The 24,549-nt window shown below is 41.5% G+C and overlaps 2 protein-coding genes across 3 annotated transcripts in view; one reads left to right on the top strand and one right to left on the bottom strand.

Annotated features, from left to right (window-relative positions):
• Nucleotides 1–1,852, bottom strand: part of LOC124612918 (ubiquitin-related modifier 1) — a 59,758-nt gene extending 57,906 nt beyond the window's left edge. Inside the window, exon 1 of one of the 2 annotated variants that reach the window (XM_047141409.1) lies at nt 1,637–1,852. In XM_047141409.1, the coding sequence (XP_046997365.1) occupies nt 1,637–1,680 (44 nt within the window). In that variant the 5' untranslated portion in view covers nt 1,681–1,852. Of the gene's footprint in view, nt 1–1,274; nt 1,442–1,636 lie in introns of those variants that run through there. The other variant, XM_047141408.1, reaches the window with a different exon arrangement.
• A 53-nt stretch (nt 1,853–1,905) lies between these two features.
• LOC124612919 (zinc finger HIT domain-containing protein 3) lies at nt 1,906–18,601 on the top strand. Its single transcript, XM_047141410.1, has 3 exons — nt 1,906–2,060; nt 2,626–2,786; nt 17,531–18,601. The coding sequence occupies exons 1-3, from the start codon at nt 1,990–1,992 to the stop codon at nt 17,701–17,703; spliced, it is 405 nt and encodes a 134-aa protein (XP_046997366.1). The 5' UTR covers nt 1,906–1,989; the 3' UTR covers nt 17,704–18,601.
• The last annotated feature ends 5,948 nt before the right edge of the window (nt 18,602–24,549 follow it).

Below are 24,549 nucleotides of genomic sequence, written 5' to 3'. Positions count from 1 at the left end.
TTCCAGTGTGCATAGTGGCGCACAAGATATTAGACTCTATGGAATATATATGTCCCATGTTTGTTGATGGGGCAACATAATATAATTTGGTAGTCAAATGTATTAATGTGTGTTGTGCGAATAAAGCATAAGTTTGTTTTGTCCCTTAAATAGTTGTTAACTGTCATTTAGCTACATTAATCTATATAAACTACAACAGGACAAATTTTGCAAAGTTTCAGTCTTTATGGAGAGGAGTTCATCTACTGTAATTACTTTAAATACAGTACTAACACTACTTTTCTCGTAACTACAATGGTTAACAGACAAATTATGGATGTCTAATAGACAGGACAACTTTTTACCATGATCAAATGGTTTGTTAATCTCAAGGGGAATGTATTTACCAACCTGAGTTAGCCTCAAGAATCACAATGACACACTTAGTAGTTTCATACCACACTCCAGGAATATGTTTTCTGTCAGTGATTTTGGAACACCCTAAAGACTATAAAATGTAGCTTCTGTAGTGAAGGTATGATTCAACTGAGCATGGTAGGTATACGAGGACATAAGCAATACTATTTAGTAGCAATTAACTTTTACCATGGAACGAACAATGATTTGCACATTGCATAGCTGATAGTAGACCATGTGGTCTAGTGAAGTGTTTAGATCCAATAAGCAAATTTAATGTACTAAGCCAAAACACGTATTTAAACAGATCAGAGTATTTACTGTAAGTGATAAATTTAGCATCTGGGTGAATACAAACCTATCTACTAAGATATAACCATATGAAATAAGTTTTTTTCAACGAAGTTTATATCTGAAGCACTCAGCAACCATTATGGGGAAGCCCAAAAATTTTATTAGGGTAATAACCATCCTTTAATTCACATACAGTATTCAAATGCAACATTTTACATTCCTCTGAAAAATAGTTTTCCCCCCTCTGTTATACGCCTCCATGCAAAAATTAAAGAGCACATTCTTTACTATAGAAATACTGAAATCTCAAGAAGCCCACTGTTAACACTGATACAGGAGTGAATGTATAGTAAAACGTTAGCAGCAGGCAGTCGTTTTTCTATTATCTCACTGGTACGTGCAAAGAGAAAAATTAATTACGAAAATAATAAATAAATAATGCTCGTAAAATATAACCTTGCCGGAATTTTCTTCGACTGTCGAGAGTCGTAAGTCACATGCTACTATTCGCTAGAGTTTCAACACATGCTATTGACATCGCAGATTACGCTACCACACACTACACACTGATACGCAATGCCCTCCTATGCACAAATTTTCTAGAAGTGCTTCGCCGTTCATGAAGAGTAAGTCTATTTCTGTAGACAATCATAAAAGTTTCGTTGATGACATTCGTCCAGGAAGTCTGTATTACGTTGAAACTACAGAAAGATACACTACCGCTAGTAAAATGATATTTCATCAAACACAGAAGCATAAAATAACGACTGTGCACAGCGGCAGGGCAGAGCAAGATTAATAAATATATTGTAAGTACGACTGACACATTAGTAATACATTTTTCTTTTTTGGTAAAGTGACTTTTGGGAAATGTTAATAAGTGAACACAATGGTACTTCAAACGAAGTGCCCATGCCAATAAAATTAAGTCAGAAAAATTACATACCCAAACTCTAAAGTTAGACGAAGCGGCAAATTTGTATCTGCCATATTTTCACAATGATGACAACACAACGATAACACAGTTGTACGTTGTTCCTCTAGGATTTTCCAAAACCTTCGTTTGAAAAAATATTTTTATTGACACATTAATGTTTCATATCAAATGTCAAGAAATGCACAAGTTACAAAGAAGTTTCTTCAATAGAATCCTTCAAATTAAAAAAAAATCTCATGGCACTACTGTAAAAACAAACTACTACTACTAGAATAAACAAGCACACCAACATTACAGTTACTGAAGTAAGTGTTTGTATATAGCTGTCGCCAGAACCGTGTGTGAAGTGCAAGGACTGGAAGATGACAATTGTTTGCAATGTATGCGAGCTTGGAAAGTCAAAGTATAAATGTCCGGAATGTCTGATTTCTTAGTAAGTATTTACTCTGTCTGATACGTAGGATATTATTGTAATGTGGAAACCGTGATGGTAACTGTTACAGCAGCCCATTTTTTGCATTTTGCACCATGAATATATTCTGTAGGATTTACGCCCTACTTGTTTTTCTTTTATGCACTTCTGAAATACTCCTATGAGCGGCGAACTGCATAGTGCTTGATTCGTCTCGAGACCGGAATCTGAAATAAATATCACCCCTAGCTATAACAAAAACTATTTTCAGTTATATTTTGCTGAAATTGAAGGAGATTGTGCAGATACATTTTCAAAGTCCGGATTTTTTACCATCTCAACAGCAGTCGCATTATAGAATTATAGGCCTATATATTGTTTCCAATTTCTGTAGCAACAACAGAACTCCAATCCTGGATTAAAGTCCACTGTAAAGCCAGCTACGCCATTGTGATTTTACCCATCACACCATGGTGAAGGCTTGGACTTTTAGAAAATTTGTGCATAAGGGAAAGAGTATTGAAAGTAGAATACATTTTCCATTAATACCATAGATGGTATCATTGTATTGTAATACATATTTCAGTTGTTCTCTTGACTGCTGGAAGACTCACAAATCTTCAACAACATGTAAGCCTGTAGTATACAGACAGGTACAGCGTCGTCTTAATTTGGTAAGTGCAGCAGAAGAAAATGCTGAATCCACGTCAGAAGATGCTGTTGCCAAGGAGAAGCTACAAGCATTAGGTATACATTGCTGTTTTTTACATAGTAGTATTTAGTGATACAGTAGTCCCGTATATAGTTCATCTACTTGTAAGAATGTGTAAATGGCAAAGCTAGAGAGAGAGAGAGAGAGAGAGAGAGAGAGAGAGAGAGAGAGAGAGAGAGCAGTGTTATTTATGTAATGGGCACCAGTTTACTTCCCACTAAAATTAATGTTCACTTTCATTAGCTTTACTTTCTTTTTCTTTTGTATCCAAGCATTAATGTGATACGTCTAGCAAATGTAAGGAAATTGCAGCGAAACTTCAATTATTCCACATTGTAATATCATGTATGTACTGCTATATCCAACAAAAATCTAATTACAGGTTAGGAATTAGAGATCTGTTAAATGAATTATGAAAATGTAGCTTTCACTTGGACCCAAAAAAAATTCACATTGGAAACAATATTCTCTCTACTGAGACTGAATTTGATCTGTCCAGTGAAGTTACCTGGTCACATACAACAGATCTAGGTGGAAAAAGTAGTTAATTGTTGGATGTTTTTACTGGCCACTTGATTCTGCTGTGACAGTGTTACAGTCATTGACAGTCAGTCTACGGTCAGTAGTATGGAAGTACCCACATTGTGCAATATTAATTGGAGGAGACTCTAAACTACAGAGTATAAACTATTCATTGCAGGGGGTACAGGTACACAGTCTTCCGAAGTTCTCTTGAACACAGTTTCCCAAAAACTGTCTTGAGCAGCTAGTTCTACAGCCCACACACAGTGGAAATATTTTAGACCTTATAGCTACAAACAGGCCTGATTGGTGGTATCAGTATGGAGACAGGTATTAGTGATCATGATGTCATTATAGCGACTTTGGTAACTGAAGTTAATGGAATCGATAAAGTAGCCTAGGAGAGTATTTCTGCTAGAAAGAGCAGATAGACAGTTATTAGCATCCAACTTGGAAATGAATTGACATCATTTAGTTACAGTATGATGGACTTAGAGGGTAAATCTTAAACGGATTGTAAATCATATTCTGCAGAAGTATGTGCCTAGTATGTGGAGTAAGGACAAGAAAGACCCACTGTAGTTCAACAACAAAATTCAAATAATGCTGGGAATTGAAGGCTGTTACACTCTCGGTTCAAAAGAGAAAGCGCGACTGACGACAGGCAAAAGTTAACAGAAATTCATCAGTCTTTAAAAAGATTGATGTGCGAACCTTTAAACAACTACCACCATCGTACATTGGCAATAGATCTGCTGAACTCAACAAAAATCTGGTCCCACGTAAAATCACTAAGTGGGTCTAAGGCTTCTATCCACTCACCCGTTTACTAGTTTAGTGTAGCAGTAGGAGATAGGAAAAGTAAAGATGAAGTTTTAAATTTTGCAGTTAAGAAATTGTTCATGCAGGAGAATCGTACAAAGGTACCGTTGTTTGACCGTCGCGCAGTCTCTCATATGAGAAGGGATTGAGAAGGTCCAAAGAAGAGCAGCATGATTCGTGACAGGTACATTTAGCCATCGTGAGAGCGTTACAGATCTCACAGAAAGTTTGAAGTGGGACACACTTGCAGATAGACGACGCACTAAACAGAAGGGGCTGCTCACTAAATTCTGAAATCAAATCTTCAGCGAGGATGTAGAGCATATATTATTACCACCAACTTTCAGATCGCATAATGATCATCATTCAAAGATAAGGGAAATAAGAGCTCGTACCGATGCATTCCGACAGTCGTATTTCCCTTGCGCGGTCTGCGAGTGGAACAGAGGGGGGGAAATATGACTTTGGTGCAAATTGTGCCCTCCGCCACACACCGCTTGGTGGCTAACGGAGTATATATGTAGATGTAGATGAAGGGCATAGTAATAAGCACCGCTGGCATAGACAAACAACAGAAAGAGTTGAAAACGAATAAATCACCAGGTCTGGATGGAGTCCCAATATGATTTTACAAAGAGTCCTCTGCGGCATTAGCCCCTTACCTAGCTTGCATTTATTGTGAATCTCTTGCACAGCACAAAGTCCCAAGTAACTGGAAACAAGTGCAGGTGACTCCAGTATATAAGGTGGTTAGAAGAATGGACCCAGAAAATTACAGACCAATATCGCTACTTTGGTTGGCTCCAGAATCCTTGAACATACTCTCAGTTTGAATATAATGAACTTTCTTGAGACTGAGAAGCTTTATGTCCACAAATCAGCATACGTTTAGAAAGCATAACTCGTGCAAAACTCAGCTTGCCCTTTTCTCACATAATATGCTGCAAACTATGGATGAAGGGCAACAGGCAGATGTTATATTTCTAGATATCCGGAAGGTGTTTGACACAGTGCCCCACTGCAGGCTGTTAACAAAGGTATGAACATATAGAATAAGTTCACAGGTGAGTGAGTGGCTCGAAGACTTCTAAGCAATAGAACACAGTATATTGCATCCTGGACAGTGAGTGTTCATCAGAGACAAGGGTATCATCAAGAGTGCCACAGGGAAGTGTGATAGGATCAGTGCTGTTCTTTATACACATAAATGATTTGGCAGACAGTGCGGGCAGCGATCTGTGATTGTTTGCTGTCGATGCTCTTGTGTACGGTACAGTACATCTGTCTTAAGATGCACCTGTTTGTTCCTAACCCAATGTGATGCTTCGAATATCAAAGATTTGGCCATACTAGTATGGGACTTAAAGGGAGGGATACATGTGGCAATTTTAGAGGCTCAGCTCACAAATCGGGCAATTCTTATATACTTCCTCCGAAATGTGTAAACTGCTTCAGGGATCACCCAGTGTGGAGCAGAATGTAATGTTTACAGTGAGGGAAGGAAAATTCAGGAGTTGAAAATCAGAGACACACACACTATGGTGAAGCTAAGAAAGCTTTCAAAGCTATGTGACCTCCGTTTTTGATACTTCTTTTGCATCAGCCCTTAAGACATCAATTGCCAAGTGTTATGCCCATACACGAACTAAGATGACAGATTCAAGTATGAGCACTTGCACTTGCCAGTGTACCTGTGGGGGAGGGGGGGGGGGGGACATTTGGTAACAAAAGTTACTCAGAAGCAGTCAGCAATGGGCACCACCTAAGCCACATACCACTGCCCACCATCAGAAGCCTACTAAACTGTCCCCTCGACCCAAGCAACCACCTCCTCCCGTAAGAAAGAAAGCCGTTATTCGGAAAGTAGTTCCAAGTCAAAGAAAGTGGTAGTTTAACCTTTGGATTGGCAAGCTCTCTCCCTATCTGATGGGGACTATGCTCTTGAGAGTATGGACTTCTAATCGGAGGAACCGGAGAGCCAGAAACCGGCTAACGTTCCCCCTGACCTACCCGGTAAATTGTCACCTCCGAGTGAGAAAGAGAAGAACTACAATTGCTAAACAATGTCTTCCGCAGGGACTTCTCGTATTGTAGTGGAATTTAAATGGATGTCGCTCACATTTGGAAGAATTACAGCTCCTGGTCCAGGAGAAAGCATTCTGCCTCTGCTTAAAAGAAACACATCTTGAAGTCACCGAGACTCCAGCATTGTAGGGTTACCACATCTACGGGAAGAATGATATTACTGGAGACAGGGCTAAAGGTGAAGTGGCTGATTTCGTCGATGACAGATACCACTCCTTTTACCACGACCATACAAGCAATTGCCATGAAAGTCCTAGCTCCCTTTAATGTAACAGTGTGTTCGTTGTATCTTCCACCTAATGATGCTTTGGATGCAGACACGTTGACAGAACTCTTCCTGGCACTGCCACACCCATTCCTCCTCCCCTCTCCGCCCCCCCCCCCCCCCCCCCTGCTTGTCCAGGGGTTAGAATAGGCCCGAGGTATTCCTACCTGTCATACAAGGTGACTTAAAGGAATTTCACATGTTTCAGCCATTATGTGATGGACCCCTGTAGGGTTTTGTAGGGTTTCACCTCCATTCTTCAAAATTTTCCTAAAGAGCGAGCCAATTGGGGAAGGGCGCTTTACAAGGTGCATGTTGTCCATCGTGCATTGAGATCTTTAGCCCATTTTCTCGTAGTCGCATTGCAGTCCTGCCCATTCTCCATCTCTTGGTCGAGAACACCTTCCTGGGTGCGTTTTCCACCATGCACTGTCGATTTCTGCATCAACGATGACCATGGACTACTTTGCACCTGATATTCAGCACATTGTGGTGGGACCACCATGTACCCTGTTGGTTGTAGCCCCCTGAACACACAGGGATCTCTCTGCTGATGCCTGCACCATTAACTCCCCACATATGCCAAGGGGTAGATGCCCATTCCCCTGGGGAATTGGGACTCCTGGCAATGGCCATCCTGCCAGGTGGCGTTTAGTGCGGCTAGGTGGCGCCTGTGGGGAGGGCACCTAGTTGGAGTGGATGGCATCAGGGTGGATGACACCCAATGAAGCATAGTCCATCATCTCTTGCTGGTGGTGAAACACTAGCAGTCTCTTAAGCGATCACGAGCTCAATTCAACGCACAGAAGTATAACCCCAAATCGTTCCCCTCCCTGGCCACACCATATGAGGAATGTCAGGTTAAGGATGGCAGCGAATCTTATTCGCCCCGGTACCTTGTGTATTCGAGAGCTGATGGGGAATCTTTCATGACGATGGAGCCTCAGTTTTTTGTTGAGCATTTAGAGGACAAGTTCAGGGAGGTGGAGGGCTTGTCCAAAATGAGATCTGGATCAGTCTTGATCAAAACAGCATCCTCTGCCCAGTCATGGGAGTTACTCGCTTGTGATAAGCTGGGGGATGTTTTTGTAATCATCGCTCCCCATGAGAACTTAAATATGGTCCAGGGTATCATATTTCACAGAGACCTTCTTTTGCAGTCCGACGATAAGCTGCATGCCAGTTTTAGAGCGGCGAGGTGTACATTTCGTCTGGCATGTCCACCGTGGTCCGAAGGATAATCAGGTTGCCACCGGTGCCTTCATCTTGGCCTTTAAGCGAGATACATTGCCCGAGAAGCTCAAGGTGATGGTCTACTGGTGTGATGTAAAGCCCTATCTCCCTCCCCCGATGCGGTGCTTTAAGTGCTGGAAGTTCGGCCCTGTGTCTTCCCACTGTACTTCCAGCGTCACACGCCAAGATTGCAGATGCCCATCACATCCTAATACTCCATGTGCCCCGCCTCCCGTCTGTGTCGACTGCGGAGAGCACCATTTGCCTCGCTCGCCTGACTGCAGGATTCTCTCGAAAGAAAGAAAATTGTAGAGTACAAGACCCTGGACCGACAAACCTACACTGAGGCTAAGAGAAAAATCGAACACCTGCATCCTGTGCATATGACATCCGCTACAACAGTTCTGGCATCATCAGCTCCACCAACCCACGTGATCTCTCAGAGCCGGAAGATTACACCAGCCCCCTTGATGGTGGGGGGCATTTCCTTCCGTGTTGCTCCTGCACCACCTACCTCGGTAGCAACACCGCCCCCAGCCATCAGCAACATCCATCCCCACTTCTAAGCCGGAGAAGCATAAGTTTTCTCCGGCTTCTCTCGCTAGGAAGGGGTCCCTTGGGTCACTCCCTTCCCAGGTTTCTTCTAGTGGGAAAGACGGCACCTGCCAGCGGCTGAAGAGCCCAAAAACAGCTGGTTGTAGGGCTTCAAGCTCATCCTCAGTCCCGGAGGCTGAGCCAGTGAAGTCCTCCCAGCCAGGGAAACCCAAGGAGCACCAAGAGAAATCAAACAGAAAACCCCCTTAAGACCAAGGAAATTGCGGTGGCACCCACACCACTGATACCTACAAACTCTGCAGCTGAGGATGGGGTGGAGATTTTGGTGTCCGCTAAGGACCTAGATTTCGCTAGACCCTCAGACACAATGGATATAGACTGCTCAGGCAATAAATCGGTGGCACCAGGTGACTCTGAGGTGTAAACTGCCCCATTGAATGTTCCATGCCTACCCAGTCTCACGATGTCATCCTCCAGTGGAATTGAGGCGGTTTTTTTCCATCGCCTGGCTGAGCTGCGGCAACTGTTAAGCTTTACATCTGCCACCTGCATTGCACTCTAGAAAACCTGGTTCCCAGCAATGCAGACCCCTGCCCTCTGCGGCTATAAGGGATATTACAGGAACCGTAGCAACTATAATCTTGAGTGTCAGGTGGAGTTTGCATTTATGTCCTAAACTCGGCCTGTAGTGAACGTGTACCCCTTCAAACCCCTCTTGAAGCTGTGGCTTTCAGAATGACAACGACGCAGGAAATAACTGTCTGCAATGTATATCTTTCTTCAGATGGTGCAGTACCCTTGAATGTATTAGCTGCACTGATTGATCAACTCCCTAAACCTTTCCTACTTCTGGGAGATTTTAATGCCTATAACCCCTTTTGGGGTGGTACCATGCTTACTGGCCAAGGCAGAGATGTTGAAACTTTACTGTCGCAATTCGACCTCTGCCTCTTAAATACTGGGTCCACCACACATTTCAGTGTGGCTCATGGTAGTTATTCGGCCATTAATTTATCAATTTGCAGCCCAGGACTTCTCCCATCTATCCACTGGAGAGCACATGATGACCTGTGTGGTAGTGACCACTTCCCCATCTTCCTGTCACTGCCCCAGCATCAGGCACACGGACACCTGCCCAGATGGGCTTTGAACAAGGCGGACTGGGGAACTTTCACCTCTGCTGTCACCCCTGAATCTCCCCCACATGGTAACATCGATGTGAAGGTTTAGCAGGTGATAGCACAATTGTTTCTGCAACAGAAAACGTGATCCCTTGGTCTTTAGGGTGCCTGAGGCTTAAGGCAGTCCCTTGGTGGTCACTGGAAGTCGCTGAAACAGTTAAGGAGCATCGGCGAGCTCTACTGCGGCATAAGCAGCACCCTTCCATGGAGCACCTCATAGCCTTTAAACAGCTCCATGCCCTTGTTCGCTACCTTATCAAACAACGGAAGAAGGAGTGTTGGGAGAGATACGTCTCCACCATTGGGTGCCACACGTCACCTTCCCAAGTCTGGGAAAAGATCAAACGTCTTTTTGGGTACCAGGCCCCAACAGCTGTCCCCAGTGTTACCATAAATGGCGAGCTATGTACCGACGCAAATGCAATTGCCGAACACTTTGCTCGAGCCTCTGCATTGGAGAATTACCCCCCCAGTCTTTCGCACACTCAAACGACGGCTGGAAGGGAATATCCTCTCATTCACTACATGCTGCAGTGAATCCTATAACACCCCATTTACAGAGTGGGAGGTCCTCAGTGCCCTTGCACATTGCCCCAACACAGCTCTTGAGCCAGATGGGATCCACAGCCAGATGATTAAACACCTCTCATCTGACTGCAAGTGACATCTTGTCGTCATCTTCAACCAGCTCGGGTGCGATGGCGAGAGAGCACCATCATTCCAGTGCTAAAATCCGGTAAACACCCGCTTGATGTGGATAGCTATCGGCCCATCAGCCTGACCAACGTTCTTTGTAAGCTGCTGGAACATATAGTATGTCGGCGGTTGGGTTGGGTCCTGGAATCACGTGGCTTGCTGGCTCCATGTCAGGGTGGCTTCCGCCAGGATCGTTCTACCACTGATAATCTTGTGTCCATCAAATCTGCCATCAAAACAGCCTTTTCCAGACGGCAACACTAGATTGCCGTCTTTTTTTACTTACATGAAGCATACTACATGACTTGGTGACATCATATCCTTGCCACATTGTATGAGTGGGGTCTCCGGGGACAACTCCCGATTTCTATCCAAAACTTCCTGTCGCTCCATACTTTCCGTGCCCAAGTTGGTGACTCCCATAATTCCATCCATATCCAGGAGAATGGAGTCCCGCAGGACGCTGTATTGAGTGTGTCTATTTTTAGTGGCCAATAACGGTCTAGCGGCAGCTGCTAGGCCCTCCATCTCACCTTCTCTGTATGCAGATGACTTCTGTATTCCGTACTGCTGCTCCAATACTGTTGTTGCTGAGCGGCACCTCCAGGGAGCCATCCAAAAGGCACAGTCGTGGGCTCTAGCTCACGGCTTCCAGTTTTCAGCCGCAAAGTCGTGTGTCATGCACTTCTGTCGGCTTCGTACCATTCATCTGGAACCTGCACTTCACCTTAATGATGATCCACTCACTGTAGTGGAGACATAGCAATTCCTAGGACTGGTTTTTGATGCTTGATTGGCTTGGTTCCCTCATCTTCGTCAGCTTAAGCAGAAGTGCTGGCAGCACCTCAGTGCCTTCCGTTGCCTAAGCAACACCAATTGGGTTGCAGATCGCTGTACGCTGCTGCAGCTCTACAGAGCCCTTGTCCAATCCCAAACTGACTATGGGAGTGTGGTTCATGGTTCGGAAGTGCCTTCAGCACTGCATTCACTCGACCCTGTGCACCACTGAGGAGCTTTTAGGACAAGTCTGGTGACCAGTGTACTGGTGGAGGCTGGCGTCCCTCCACTGCAGATCAGATGTGCACAACTGCTGGCCAGTTATGCAGCACACATTCATAGTTCCCCTGAGTATCCGAATTATCTTCTCCTTTTCGCACCCGCCGCAGTCCATCTCCTGCATCAGCAGCCCACATCGGGGCTAATGATTGCGGTCCGCGTGCGGTCTCTTCTCTCCGAACTAGAGTCCTTCCCTGTACCACCTCTACTTGCGGTCCATTCACGTACGCCTCTATGGTATACGCCTCAGCCCGCAGCTTCATCCAGACCTTTTGCATGGCCCTAAGTACTCTGTTAACCCTACCACTCTCCGCTGTCACTTCCTCTCGATTCTTGACGTGTTCCGGGGTTCTGAAGTGGTTTACACCGACGGCTCAATGCTGATGGTTACGTAGGCTTTGCATATGTTCATGGAGGACATATTGAGCAGCACCCCTTGCCAGTTGTCTGCAGTGTTTTCACTGCAGAGCTGGCGGCCATATCTCGTGCTCTTTGAGTACATCTGCTCATGCCCTGGTGAGTCATTTCTCCTGTGTACTGACTCATTGAGCAGCCTACAAGCTATCGACCAGTGCTACCCTTGCCACCCTCTGGTAGTGTCCATTCAGGAGTAGTCCCATTCCATGGTGTTTGTGTGGACCCCAGGACATGTCTGAAGCCCCGGCAATGAACTTGCTGAGAGGCTGGCCAAACAGGTGACGCGGAAACCGCTTCTGGAGATAGGCATCTCCGAAGCTGACCTGCGTTCTGTCTTACACTGCAGGGTTTTCCGGCTCTGGGAGATGGAATGGCATAACAGTACGCACAACAAACTGTGTGTCATTAAGGAGACTATGAATGTGTGGAAGTCTTCGATGCAGGCCTCTCGCAGGGAATCAGTTGTCCTCTGCCGGTTCTGCATTGGCCATACATGGCTAACGCATGCTTACCTACTCCATCGCGAGGACCCACCTCAGTGTCGCTGTAGCTCCTCAATGACAGTCGTTCACCTCTTGCTGGACTACCCACTTTCTGCCACTCTGCGGCAGGCTTTTAACTGTCCCAGCACACTACCTTCGGTGTTGGGCGACAATGCCTCCACAGCAGCTTTAGTTTTACATTTTATCCATGAGAGTGGGTTTTATACTTCTATGTAGGTTTTAGCATATGTCCTTTGTCCCTCTGTGTCCTGCACCCTAGTGCTTTTAGGGTGGTGGTTTTAATGTGTTGCAGAGTGGCTGGCTTTCCCTTTTTATTCTCGTGATTGGCCAACCACTGTAATCTGCTTTCACGTTTTACTCTTCTGTTTCTAGCGTCTCTCTGTTGTTTTCTTGTCCTCTTTTGTTCCTTTTAGTATTGGTTGCCTTCCCTTCGTTCATGTGGCTTTTCCTTTCTTTCTGTTTTGTGTTATGTGTTTCATCCATTTTCTTCTCATACTTGTGGCATTGTTTTTTTAGGAACAAGGGACCGATAACCTTATAGTTTGGTCCCTTCTGTCCTCTTTTAAACCAACCAATCAACCAACCAGACATTCTTCCTTGTGGGAGACTTCAATGCACACAGTGTGCTGTTGGGCTCAGCTACCCCTTGTTACAAGGTTCGGATGATGGAGCGACTCATCCATTTTGAGAATATCTGCCTTCTGAACATGGGTCAGATGACACACTTTTCCACAGCCATAGGGCCTTCTTCAGCCATAGGCCTTTGTTTTTGTTCCCCAGCTATTGCAGACGCCATTCAGTGGGAAGTGGCTACAGATTTACATTCTAGTAACCACTTTCCAGTGTGGATACATCTGCCAACTAGGGCGGTGGCTGACAGGAGACCACAAAGATGGACGATACAAAGGGCAAATTGGTTGCAGTACAATCGACAGGCTAGTTTTGAATAAAAGGATTGTGCACAGGAGACGGTGGCCCATATCACTTGTCTGTGTCTATGATTAGTTATATCTAAAAATCTCTTATAGCTCATTGTGGCCCTCAGGATATCCGTGCCAGTACTGACTGACTCCCATGATTGTTTTAAATTTACATGTTGGCCTTTCTTTAAATCTACCAAAAATAAGATGCAAATAGTGCCATAATTTCACGTCTCTATGTAACTTAACAATCTCTTGTATGTTTATAGTGTATTCTAAGTTTGCCCATTTGTTTGTTATTATGGGATACTAAATTATCAGTCATATCAGTTTGGAAAAGCTTGAAAAATGTATAAACTTCATTATAAATAAAGTTTGGATATCTTGTGAGACTGGGTGAAACTTCTGTGTTATGATTTTGCTTAGTTAGTTTTGTTTTAGAGGCCAGTTTTTTATTCCATTTTGAAAGTTTGTGTTTTCCTAAGAGCACCTCAATTTCTGAACTTATTTCTTCCTCACTCTCGCTTTTGTCATCCTGTTCTGTGTTAGTAGATAAAGTGAAAGTGAAAATGGTACAAACCTCCAAAATTCTCAGAAAAAAAATCAAATATTAACACAAGCAGGCGTGCATGGTCTGGAGTGCCCACTACCGCTTTCCCTGTGAAGCAACACAATACTGTGGGCTCTTGAGTCGTGGAGGGAGGGTAGTAGAGGGAAGGAGGAGGGGGGAGGGGGCGGCAGCTGAACAAATATCTAGAGCTGCCATGTCACAGGGCTAAGTGTTACGCTACAGCACTAAGAAAATCTGCAATGGGTACTCGATCCCCCATTGCACCCACTAAAAGGTTAATAAATTAGACCTGGATAAATTGAAAGGACTAGAGGATGTTGAGTGCTCCAAAGGGAACATTAAGAAAAGGTTAAATGAAAGGAGTACATGGAAAGAAGAATAAGGCAGAAATTTTTGTATAACGCGGTAGATATCGAATTTAATTGAGGAAGGAGGAAAATAGCAAAGTGCAGAAAATTAAGCAGACAGTAGAGAATACCGATATCTAAAAATGAGTGTGGCACACTTAAAGCAGGGCTGGCTAGAGAAGAAGTGCAGTGTTGTAGAAGCATGCATGACTATACAAAAATTAACTAAAGACTTAGAAAGTAGGAGAAGCATCCGTATGAGCATAAAAAGCCAAAATTTTAAGTTGGTCATAAGAGAAATTGGGAAGGGGTGTGTAGAAATATTACAAAAAGGGGAAAAAAAACTTGAGGACAGTATTATGAAAAAAGGATGTGAATGAAAGTAAGATGGGGCCGTGATATTGCAAAAAGAGTTTACAGAACACTGAAAGACCTAACCTGAACCAAAGTACCTCAAGTACTTAATTTTCTCTCAGAATTATTATGATCCTTGAGAGAATCCACCATGACAAAACTGTTCCACGTGGTATGTAAGATATACGGGTTCCCACAGACACCCAGGAGAATGCAATAACACAAATACCAAAGAAGGCAGGCAATTGGAGATGTGTGTGTCAACAAACTATTAGTGTAACAATTCATACCTGCAAAATAGTAACATGAATTATGTAGAGAAGGATGGAACGAATGGCAGAAATTTACCTCAGGGGATATCTAAGTTTGGTTTCCAGAGCAATATAGAATCACCTATTTTAGAAAATAGACTGAAGGAAGTCAAACCGGTATTTATAGCATTTGTGGGCTTAGATAAAAGGTTTTGTTTGACAGTGTTAGATGGCGTAAACTCTACAACATGTTACAGATTGCAGTTAGATTAGGACAACACGAAAGGGAGGCAGTAATTGAGAAGGAAGTGAGACAGGGATGTATTACATTGCCTATGTTAATTAAACTGTAAGTAGCAAGCAGTACAGGAAACAATAAATTTCGAAAAGGGAGAAGAAATAATAACTTGGAGGTTTGCTGATGTCATTGTAATTGTGTCAGAAGTGGCAAAGTATTTGGAAGATACTTTGAATGAAATGGCTAGTCTCTGAAAATGGGTTGTAGAATGAATCAACAAAAGTAAAAACAAGGGTTAATGGAGTGTAATGAGATTAAACCAGGCAATGCTGAGGAAATAAAGATTAGAAAGTCAGACACTAAAAGTAGTAGATAGGTTTTGCTATATTTGGGAAGCAAAATAACTGATTACTGAAGTAGAAAAGGTATCAAATGCGGGCAGGCTACAGCAAGAAAACCATCTCTGAAAAAGAGAAACTTGTTACAATCTAATATAAGTAATTGTTATTAAATCTGTTGTGACAGTATTTACTGTACACAGAAGTGAAACAGGAGTGATAAAAAGCACAGTCAAAAGAAGGATAGAAGCTTTTGAAATGTGGTCGTAACACCAACAACAATCACAATCTACCAGTGGGGTAGTTGAGGCTATTAAGTGGGCACCACGGAAGGTTGGAGTGTGTGCTCTACCCTGTAGCACTTATTTCTTCACGATTTGTAATGATGAAACACCAATACGTACATTCCTTTTGTCCAAGTCAGCATCCATTTAGGGAGTTGCAGGAAATACTTTATTGACAATTTAAAAAATTTTCTTACATTTGATTTAAAGCCAGTACTTGCCATTCTTTTGTTTGGCCGACATCAGGATGGAAGCACCCTGAATCAGGCCACAGAGCACATCCGGCGACACAGGCTTTCCGATTGTGTCCTCTGCTCAGACACTCTCAGTGCCATTCAAAGTCTCTGTGCGCTGTAAACTGCCCATCCCTTAGTTCAATGGGTCCAGGAAAACTGTCACTTGCTCACTCTTGATGGAGCCACTATGGTGTTTATGTGGGTTCCTGGGCGTGTCTGTCTGCCAGGAAACAAGGCTGCTGACACTGCTGCCAAGGCTGCAGTCCTCGTACCTCAGCCCATTAGTTCCTATGTTCCCTCTGACAATCTCTGTTGTGCTGTCTGACATGTGGTGGTGTCACTTTGGCATCAGCATTGATCCTCCCTTCATGGGAATAAGCTCCAGATCATTAAGGCTCTATCAGTGGCTTGGACGACCTCTTCTCGGCCCTCGCGCCACGAGGAGGTCATTTTAATTACACTATGCATTGGGCACTGCCTTTTTAGCCATCGTCATTTGTAAAGTAGCGCTCCCCCCACCACTTTGTGCACATTGTGCCCAAGTTTTAACTGTTTGCCATTTCCCGATGGAATGCCCATTTTTTAACTCCTTACGTTCCCGCTTGGGTTTGCCATCTTAGTTATTGGCCGTTTTAGCGAACGGCGCTTGGGCTGTAGACTGCATTTTACTTCTTATCTGTCGTAGCAATATGGCACAGGCCATTTAATTTTTAGTTCTGGACCTCCAATTCTGTGCACCCTGTATCAGACCTTTCTCCACATCCCTGTTTTTAGCTGTATTCTCATGTCGATTGGGATTGATGTGCAATCACTTTTTAATTCCTGTCTTCGTGTTCCATAGTTTTGACTTGGGCACATATGACCCCAGTTGTTTTTGCACCCTAAAACAAAAAAATCCAACCCAATCAGGATGTAATCCTAGAAGCAGTTACTTCTAGTTAAGATTGCTGATAGGCAGAGCTTCCCCAAGTGGCATCTGTTGCCAACCATTAACATTCATGGGAAGAGAACTACATGTTCTCTGTTGAGACTTGACCAACGCACTGTTGGGAGGCACATTCTATCTCTCTCTCTGAACTTGATTCTTAGCCTGTTATGGCATGACTCTCCCACTATGTCTTCCTGATAACTTCTCGGACTGTGTTTAATCATTGACTTGTGTTGTCCCTTTGAATGACCGGTGACAAATACGCCACCCCATCGTGTCTCTCCTGTATCAGATCTATATATATTTTTTATTTTTAGCTGTTAAATCTTCTTTTCCTCACCCTGGCACCTGGACACTTTGTTAAGAAAGGCATTTTTTTTCCCTCATTCAGAAAGTGTAGCTATTTAAATGTATTTATTATGAGGACTATAAATATAGCATACTACTGTACATTATTGGTGGATGTAAATGCTGCCTCTGAGGAAATAATACTGGGAACCAATTACTGATCTTCTGCTTCTCCAGAAGAGGTGCAGTTGCATCAGCAGCCTTAACTATGAAACTCGCTGGGTATCCACTGAAAGTGTTTCATAGGAACCTAATTTATCCCTGTCTGACTTGCATATGTTGGGGCTCTTACAGGAATAGGAAGTGTCTAGTGGACAAAAATTCAGTGACAGTGGAACAGTTAAACAGAAAATGTGCAGTTGGCTGTTGGAATGTCCCTCACCTTTCTTTGATGAAGGGTCAAGAAGTTGCCTGAAAATGTATTTCTATGAAAGAAAACTACAAAAAAAGTCACTTTGTTATATCAGTCACAAATATATTTGGAAAAAAAGTTTAATTTTAAATGGTTTTTATATTGTGGTTGCTATGATACTGAATACTTCTCTACATTTATATACTGCAGTGATGATTGTTTGAACAACAGATTACATATAACTAAATTAAATACTCTTATTGTAATTATCTTTCAGCGGAATCGGATGAACTCAAAGATGTTCTGAAAAACCATGAATTAAGAGAGATGTTAATAGCAATTGATAAGTCTAAATTTCCTTCACAAGCAATACAGGCAGCAATGATGGAACCTATGTTTGTGGAATTTGCTGACATTTGCCTGAAAATTGTTGAGCCACCAGCAGAATGAAAAGCCTATTTGTATACTCGGAATGCTTTTTTTCCATGTAACATTTGTGTGTGCTGCATTAAGTTCTTTATGTGAAAATATTGTTGTGTATGTGAAAAATTATTTATTTAAGATTGTTGTGATGTAATTATCTTGCTGCAAACATCATTTTATAAATTTGTTATACATTAAAAATGCTTCGTTTTAATAGCAGAACAAATGTATTGACTGTGGCATAATATTTATGTTGCTGTTGCTTAAATTTCTAATGAATAAACACATTTTCTGGCTAATAGTATCGAGAATGCAAAATAAGACGACAAGAACTTACTTGTTGTTTCTGGTGCAAATAAGCCAGTCTGTAGTCATAGGGCACCATACATGTGACCACTGTCCCGCTCCAAATAATTTTTGTTATCCATATATGTATGTGGAAAAATATATAAATCTAGGTAGGCATAGTTTCATTTCTGTAACTAAAAAATGTAAAATTAGAAAAAGTTCTCATTGTTTGTCATTGTGCATAGCAAGCTAGTTTCAAATGGTGCTTAACTGTTTTCAGTAGCAATACTTTAGATCTGTTATGTCAGACATGATTACTATCAATTAAATATCTGCAATGATAGTGCCATTAATATTAGACATTCATATATGCCAAAGTACCAATACTGTTCTTTCAAAGCAGATTATTTTGATCACCTGGAACTGTTCATGTAAAATAACAGCTCCTTTCAACCCCAAATACTTTTTTGCTTTACTCTGTATTGTAAGGCAAATAAGTGAACCGCTACAGTAAAATCTATTTGTTTGTCATATTCAGTGTTCCTGTTTGATAAATATATGAAGAATGTTTTCAGAATTAATGGAATTTTTGGTGCACTTTAAGTTGAAATAAAGATGTGTGCATTCTCCCAAAATAATATGCCATTGTAATGTAATTCATGTGTGAACTATCTGCAAAGTAAGAAAGAATTATGTTTAATCAGTATGCTGAAAAGCAAGCAGTACAAATTTATAGACACTATTGAACCAGTTAACAAGTGAGTGGTCTGGGTCATCTGGAAATGGAACAGCTGCATGAAAATGGTTTGGAACTCATTCTGGGCAAAGTTGCAATTAAAAGTTAATTCCTAATGTGCCTCAGATCTCTGGCAGACACGCATCCACGAAGATCTTGCTATGTTAAGTGATTAATATTGAAATCGAAGCTAGTTTAGTTAAAATCACATTTTGGACTATAGTGGCCAGCATGGAAAAAAAGGGCTACAAAGTCATCTCTCCGTCTTACAGCATTGTCAGCTTTTTGTTCCCACTGATAATTTCAAATGTTCATAAAAATTTAAGAAAAATAGTGGACAACTCTTGATGAAGGTTTCTCGGGTCTCCAGGCGGGTGGTAGCGTTGATATCTCGCATTGTTTTGAGAAGTTTCATACTACCCGAAATGTTGTGAGATATCAACGCTACCACCTGGCTGGAAACCCGAGAAACCTTCAACAGTTTACGCCGGGAGAGCCTACAGTCACATATTGGGCAATTCTGTTTTTAGTCTAAAATATGATGAAGTACTTTCCAAAAGCAAATTCTCACTAGCTGCTAGAGGAAAAAATGAATCACTAATGTATTTTAACTGAAAAAAATGTATGAACATCCTGAAAGTTTACAGATGCATATGCTCCATCTTTTATTTCAGAAACCTAAAAGTATTCCGAGATAAAAAATAAAATATTATAAGAGGTGTGAAACAATGCTGACTGTATAGCAAAAAATGTAGTCGCTGATGTATTTTCATTCTGTAGGACTGCGAAGAAACTTCCCACAAGAAAGTTGTTAAGAAAACTACTAAATTATTTTTGGTAACATTTTAGAGATCATTATTGTATTGTATCACATAGAGGGACAAATTACTTCCATGATATTCCGTGCGCAGCAGTACACGAGTCATTGTAGGCCGTCGCCAAGAGTTTTGTTCGAACGGCTCGCTTTAATATGACAGAATATGTTCTACTTCCCAAAAATATTTTACTAGCTGCTAATACATATCCTTTGTCATTGCATCCATCACTCAAAATGCCACCATACGCTATGCAAAAGTTAATTGTATTTAATTTTAAGCCAGTATTTTCACTGAAGTCTAGCAAAATATTTGTTTGAAAGGTTTTGTGAAACCCAGGTTGTATCTAAAGTTGCTGTAAGCCTATTATTCTCCGCACACAATACTTGCTTGGTACACAAAAATCTCGTTCTTACTACTACAATGTCCCTGTCTTGTGTTACAAATTTCATCCATCATTACAGTTCTGAATTTTAAAAAAAGTTGGTGGAGAAGACAGCGCATTGAAGTGACTGGCCAGAATAATCAATTTTATCAGACCCTGTATTTCTCTAGATGTGGGATACTACCCTCTTGTCAAACTAAAGTAATACAATTCTACGTTCTAGCTTTTTGTAAAAGTTGTCAAATATCATAGATTTCTATGCTCTTCTCGAAGAATCAGAATAGGTGTCGAGACTGTTCTGGTGTTACTGCACTGTTTATATATAGAGTCGATACAGAAGCACCACAACGTTTTGTGATTTTATGAACTGCATTACCACCTTACTACGAAACAGCCAGTAAATCCTTCTATGAAAACAAGGAGTTAAATTTCGAATGTACAATTAAACTGAATGCAGTAAGATTATATCCAAATGTAAAGACATTCGATACAGGTTTTTAGGGAAAACTGTTGTTAATTAATGCAGAATTGACTATCTTATTTTAATTGACACTTACTGTCGAGTAAACCAATCGCCACCACTTGTGATAAATTTATCAGACGTATACTGTAAGGGAAAAACATTCACAGTATGTCCTCTTTTCTGGCTCCGTGTCTTCAGATTTACTGTTGCTTGTTTCATCCAGGTGTATCTTCACAGATTCCACTATGGTGTCTCTTAAACCTTGGTTCAAGAAATAAGTTTCTTGCAAAGCTTCTGCGTGTTTTAAGCACCTCTCCCAGTCCTGCTGAGTAACATTGTCAAGAGCTTCGTGTGTTAGCTTCTGGGCACCAGCAAGTTTGAAAGTAGTATTTCTTTTCGCCACTTCTCACTTTACTTGGGCATATATCAATCAATGGGATTATACTGGCAGTGATGCAGTGGTAGACGACCAGTTGGTGTCCCATTTCGTTTGCCAGTTGATCTAATTTGCAAGTTTTTTTGGCACTTATGATTTTTTCCTTAGACAGGATTTCAGCCTTTGTTTCATTGAATCAAAGTGAAACATCGTTTCTCTATAACCACTCCTTGCACCAATTTGAATGTGGCAACTTTTCTATCTGACTGGAGTGGTAGCTGACGTTATCCATCACAGTAATTGACCCTTCTTCCAGCGCAGACAACAGTTGAATAAACCAATTCTTAAAAACTTCTCCATTCATTTCTGAATGGTAATCAGATTGGCAAGAACTTTCCCCGCCACAAAAAACAAGTTTGGCCTCCGGTATGAAGCCTATGGTTAATGAACCAGCGTGGGTGATGATTAAATGGCCACTTTCAAACCACCGTTTCCTTTGGAGTCGTGCCATATATACTTATTGGTGTGGTTCTGTGATACCCAAGTTTCATCCAAGTACACTACAGGCCTGGTGTCTTCAGCACACAAGAAGTGCATCATACACAAAAACTTTGCTTTTGCTGCTGCAATGTCTCTGCGTTCTATTAATAATTTTCGTCTGTCATTACATTTCTTGAATCGGAAACCAAGGGAGTGGGGAAGATGAAGAACAGAGGTCCCTGACCCCAGGCATTGGATACTCTCCGCTGTCATAATATCCAAGTACAGTTCTACGCACGAGCTCTTTGGTAAAATTGTCAAAGTCGGTTGATTTCCATTCACATTCGTATCCCTTTCTTGGAGAATCGAAACACTCATTCACTTGGAGATTCTGCCATTGACACAGATTTGCTAATACGGCCTACAGTTGACTTGGAGACACCACACGCTTTAGCAGTAAGTTTATGAATTTGCGCAAAATTTAAGTTATTCCTCGCTTCTTCATTGTCGGCCAGATCAGTAAAAAACTTGAGTACATTCGATACGGCAATTTTCGATTGTCTTTCTGCCCTTTATGCACACCGACCGGAGGAGTACTACAAGTAGGCCGTTGCTCCTGCATTCTTATTCACCACCGAACACACATCAAAGCACCTTTTTAAAGTCCGAGATCAGATGTGAACACTCGATATAGCATGGTAACACTGAGCTTTCAGCTCCTCTGACCTACCGCACTTTAATGAGACCTACATGGAGACAAAGCTGAGAGGCGGGCGAATCGCAATCCACAGCCCCTCCTGGCGGCAGGCAGTGGCCGTGACCTTGAGGACTCTACTATTGTGCCGGCCACTCTAGTGCATTTACTTTTTATCTAGGCTATCTATTGAAGGGTTTACTTTTCTGAATGTATTTGGATCAAAAAGAAAGTATTTCATAAAGACTGATAGTCGTTAGTTTTGTTTACATTTTAGTCATGAATCTCATGCGAGTGTAGATTCTATTTTTATTATTATTATTATTATTATTAGACTTAGCGGTTCAAAGTTAAATTAATTCATGTCGTATACAGTTTAGGTATTTAATTAAAACTTTCAAAAGTAGGTTTAAAAGTTTGTTTACACTAGCGTTTAGTTACATATTGGTACATGCTACGAAACTTCAGTGCTCTTGTGCTTTTATGTAAATTTTTCTATCAAACTATGTTTGAAAAATGTGGTGGTTGCCTTAGAAATCTAAAGGGGGAAGTTTTCTGTGAAAACTGTAGGTTATGGTTTAATTGGGGCGAATGTAGCGGCGAGTAAATGGAGATTGGTAATGAGGCTCTTCCATGGCAATGTAGGTTATGTAGAAAGGACAGAAAAATCACTTAACAGGAGACAAAAATTTGTGCACTTAACGCTGAATTGGAAAACACAAATTTGGAATTATGTAGGGAACGGGAGGACAAAGAGACGGTGCTGGGAAAAAGTAGCAAGCAAAGGGCGAAAAAGGGAGACTGTTGATAAAACTTTGGAAATTCAGTTAGTAAATCAGTTTTTCTTGCTATCTGAAGTAGTGGCGGAAGGGCCTCATCCAGATGTAGTTGAATGTAGGTTGAAGTAGAATATTTGATTAAAGAAAACAGAGAGGTGGGGATCAAAACAGAACAGTAAAAGAAGAATTCTACTTCTAGGTAGCAGTCATGGGAGGGGTATTTTCAGGAGAAAATAGGTGCATGGTACCAGGTCACAAGTTTTGTGAAACAAAGTGCTAGCCTTACCCAGGTGACAGGAAACTTATGTCAGCTATGCAGGGACTTTGAGAAGGAAGATCAGATAATTATAGTTGGGGAGCAGGAAACAGCCTGGCTATGAATCCAAGATATAATATTAAGAGCAACCTGGACAAAATAAGAGCAGAAACTGAGCACACAAATGTGGGGTTTGTGAAGGTCTTTCAGTGCCCTGCTGTAAGACATGTCTACACTGAGCTGAACAGGATGCTCCAGACACCAGCAAAATCTCACGTAAGTGGAGTTCCAGTTGATGCTATTGGTAGGTGGGGATACACTACACATTCCCTGCACCTAAATAAGAAGGGGAAATATGTTAGCTTCTCTACTAGCTGATACTGTAAGGGGGACCACAGTCACACACAGGATGATCCCTGTGGTTAATGAGACCAGGCAGACAGGTTTTTTAGGTTAAAGCCAAAGTCCAGACAAACAACATTCAAGAAAAATAGAATAAAAGAAGCTTCATTTACACTAAATAGGGATAAAGCTAAGGGTAGTACCAATTTACTTCAGCAAAATATTAGGGGAATAAAGAGTAAAGTAGATGAGCTGTTAGTGTGTTTAATTGATATCAAAAATAATAGTGAGATTGATATACTTTGTCTGTCTGAACACTATATAACTGTGGGGATGGGAAGTGTCAGTATAAATGGGTATAATTTAGCATCTTACACTCGCAGATCTAGCATGGATAGAGGAGGAGTCCTCATTTACACAAATCAAGGGTATAAGTACAAAACTGTATATGTAAGCAAATTTTGTGCCAATTAGCATTTTGAAGTTTGTGTATGTGAACTACAGCTAGATAATGTAGTGTTGATATTAGCATATTCATAAAGAAGTGTAACTCCCTATTATGCTGTCTGTCAGAAAAGAAGAAGTTATTAATCTGTAGTGATTTCAATGTAAACTTTCTAAGCAATTCTGATAGGAAAAGTGAACTAGAAGTATTATTAATGACATACAACTTAGAATCAGTGATCAACTTCCCTACATGTATAGCTCAAGACAGTAGCAGTCTAACAAATAATGTATTTGTACAGCAAGAGGCTTAAAAACTAACACATGCTTTCCCTATGGTAAACAAATTATCAGACCATGATGCACAATTGATTGACTTACGGAACCTAGCAGGGTGTACAGTTCAGAAAACATTAAGTAAAAGTGTAAGGCTGGTCGACCCAGTATCTATAGAGCACTCCAGAGCAACTTTAAGAAATGTTAATTGGGGAGATGTATATAATGAGCCAAATGCTAATGACAAATGCAACATATTTCTGGATAAATTTATATCCCCTTTTGAACATTGTTGCCCCCAACAAAATTGGTAAACGTACCACCAGTTTTCAAAGCAACCATGGATTACTACAGGTATTAAAGTATCTTCAGAAAGAAAAATAAAATTGCGAGAGACAGCAAGAATTAGTAAAGAAAAAGCAGTACATGGAAGAGTCAGATTTGAGAAATCCCTGTCAGATTAATTTTCATCTAACAACCCCTTGTGAAATAAGGAGGATCATTAAATCTTTGAAAAATGAATGTTCTGTTTGAGTAGA

This window comes from Schistocerca americana, chromosome 4 (genome assembly GCF_021461395.2).
Source record: "Schistocerca americana isolate TAMUIC-IGC-003095 chromosome 4, iqSchAmer2.1, whole genome shotgun sequence".
Classification (NCBI taxonomy): Eukaryota; Metazoa; Arthropoda; class Insecta; order Orthoptera; family Acrididae; genus Schistocerca; species Schistocerca americana.
The sequence above is the reverse complement of the archived record's forward strand: the minus strand, read 5'-3'. Positions and strand labels throughout refer to the sequence as shown.

Coding starts and splice junctions, on each gene's coding strand:
- LOC124612919 (XM_047141410.1), top strand. CDS start 1,990: ATGACAATTGTTTGCAATGTATGCGAGCTTGGAAAGTCAAAGTATAAA. Junction 2,061..2,625: donor CCGGAATGTCTGATTTCTTA/GTAAGTATTTAC, acceptor TACATATTTCAG/TTGTTCTCTTGACTGCTGGA. Junction 2,787..17,530: donor GGAGAAGCTACAAGCATTAG/GTATACATTGCT, acceptor ATTATCTTTCAG/CGGAATCGGATGAACTCAAA.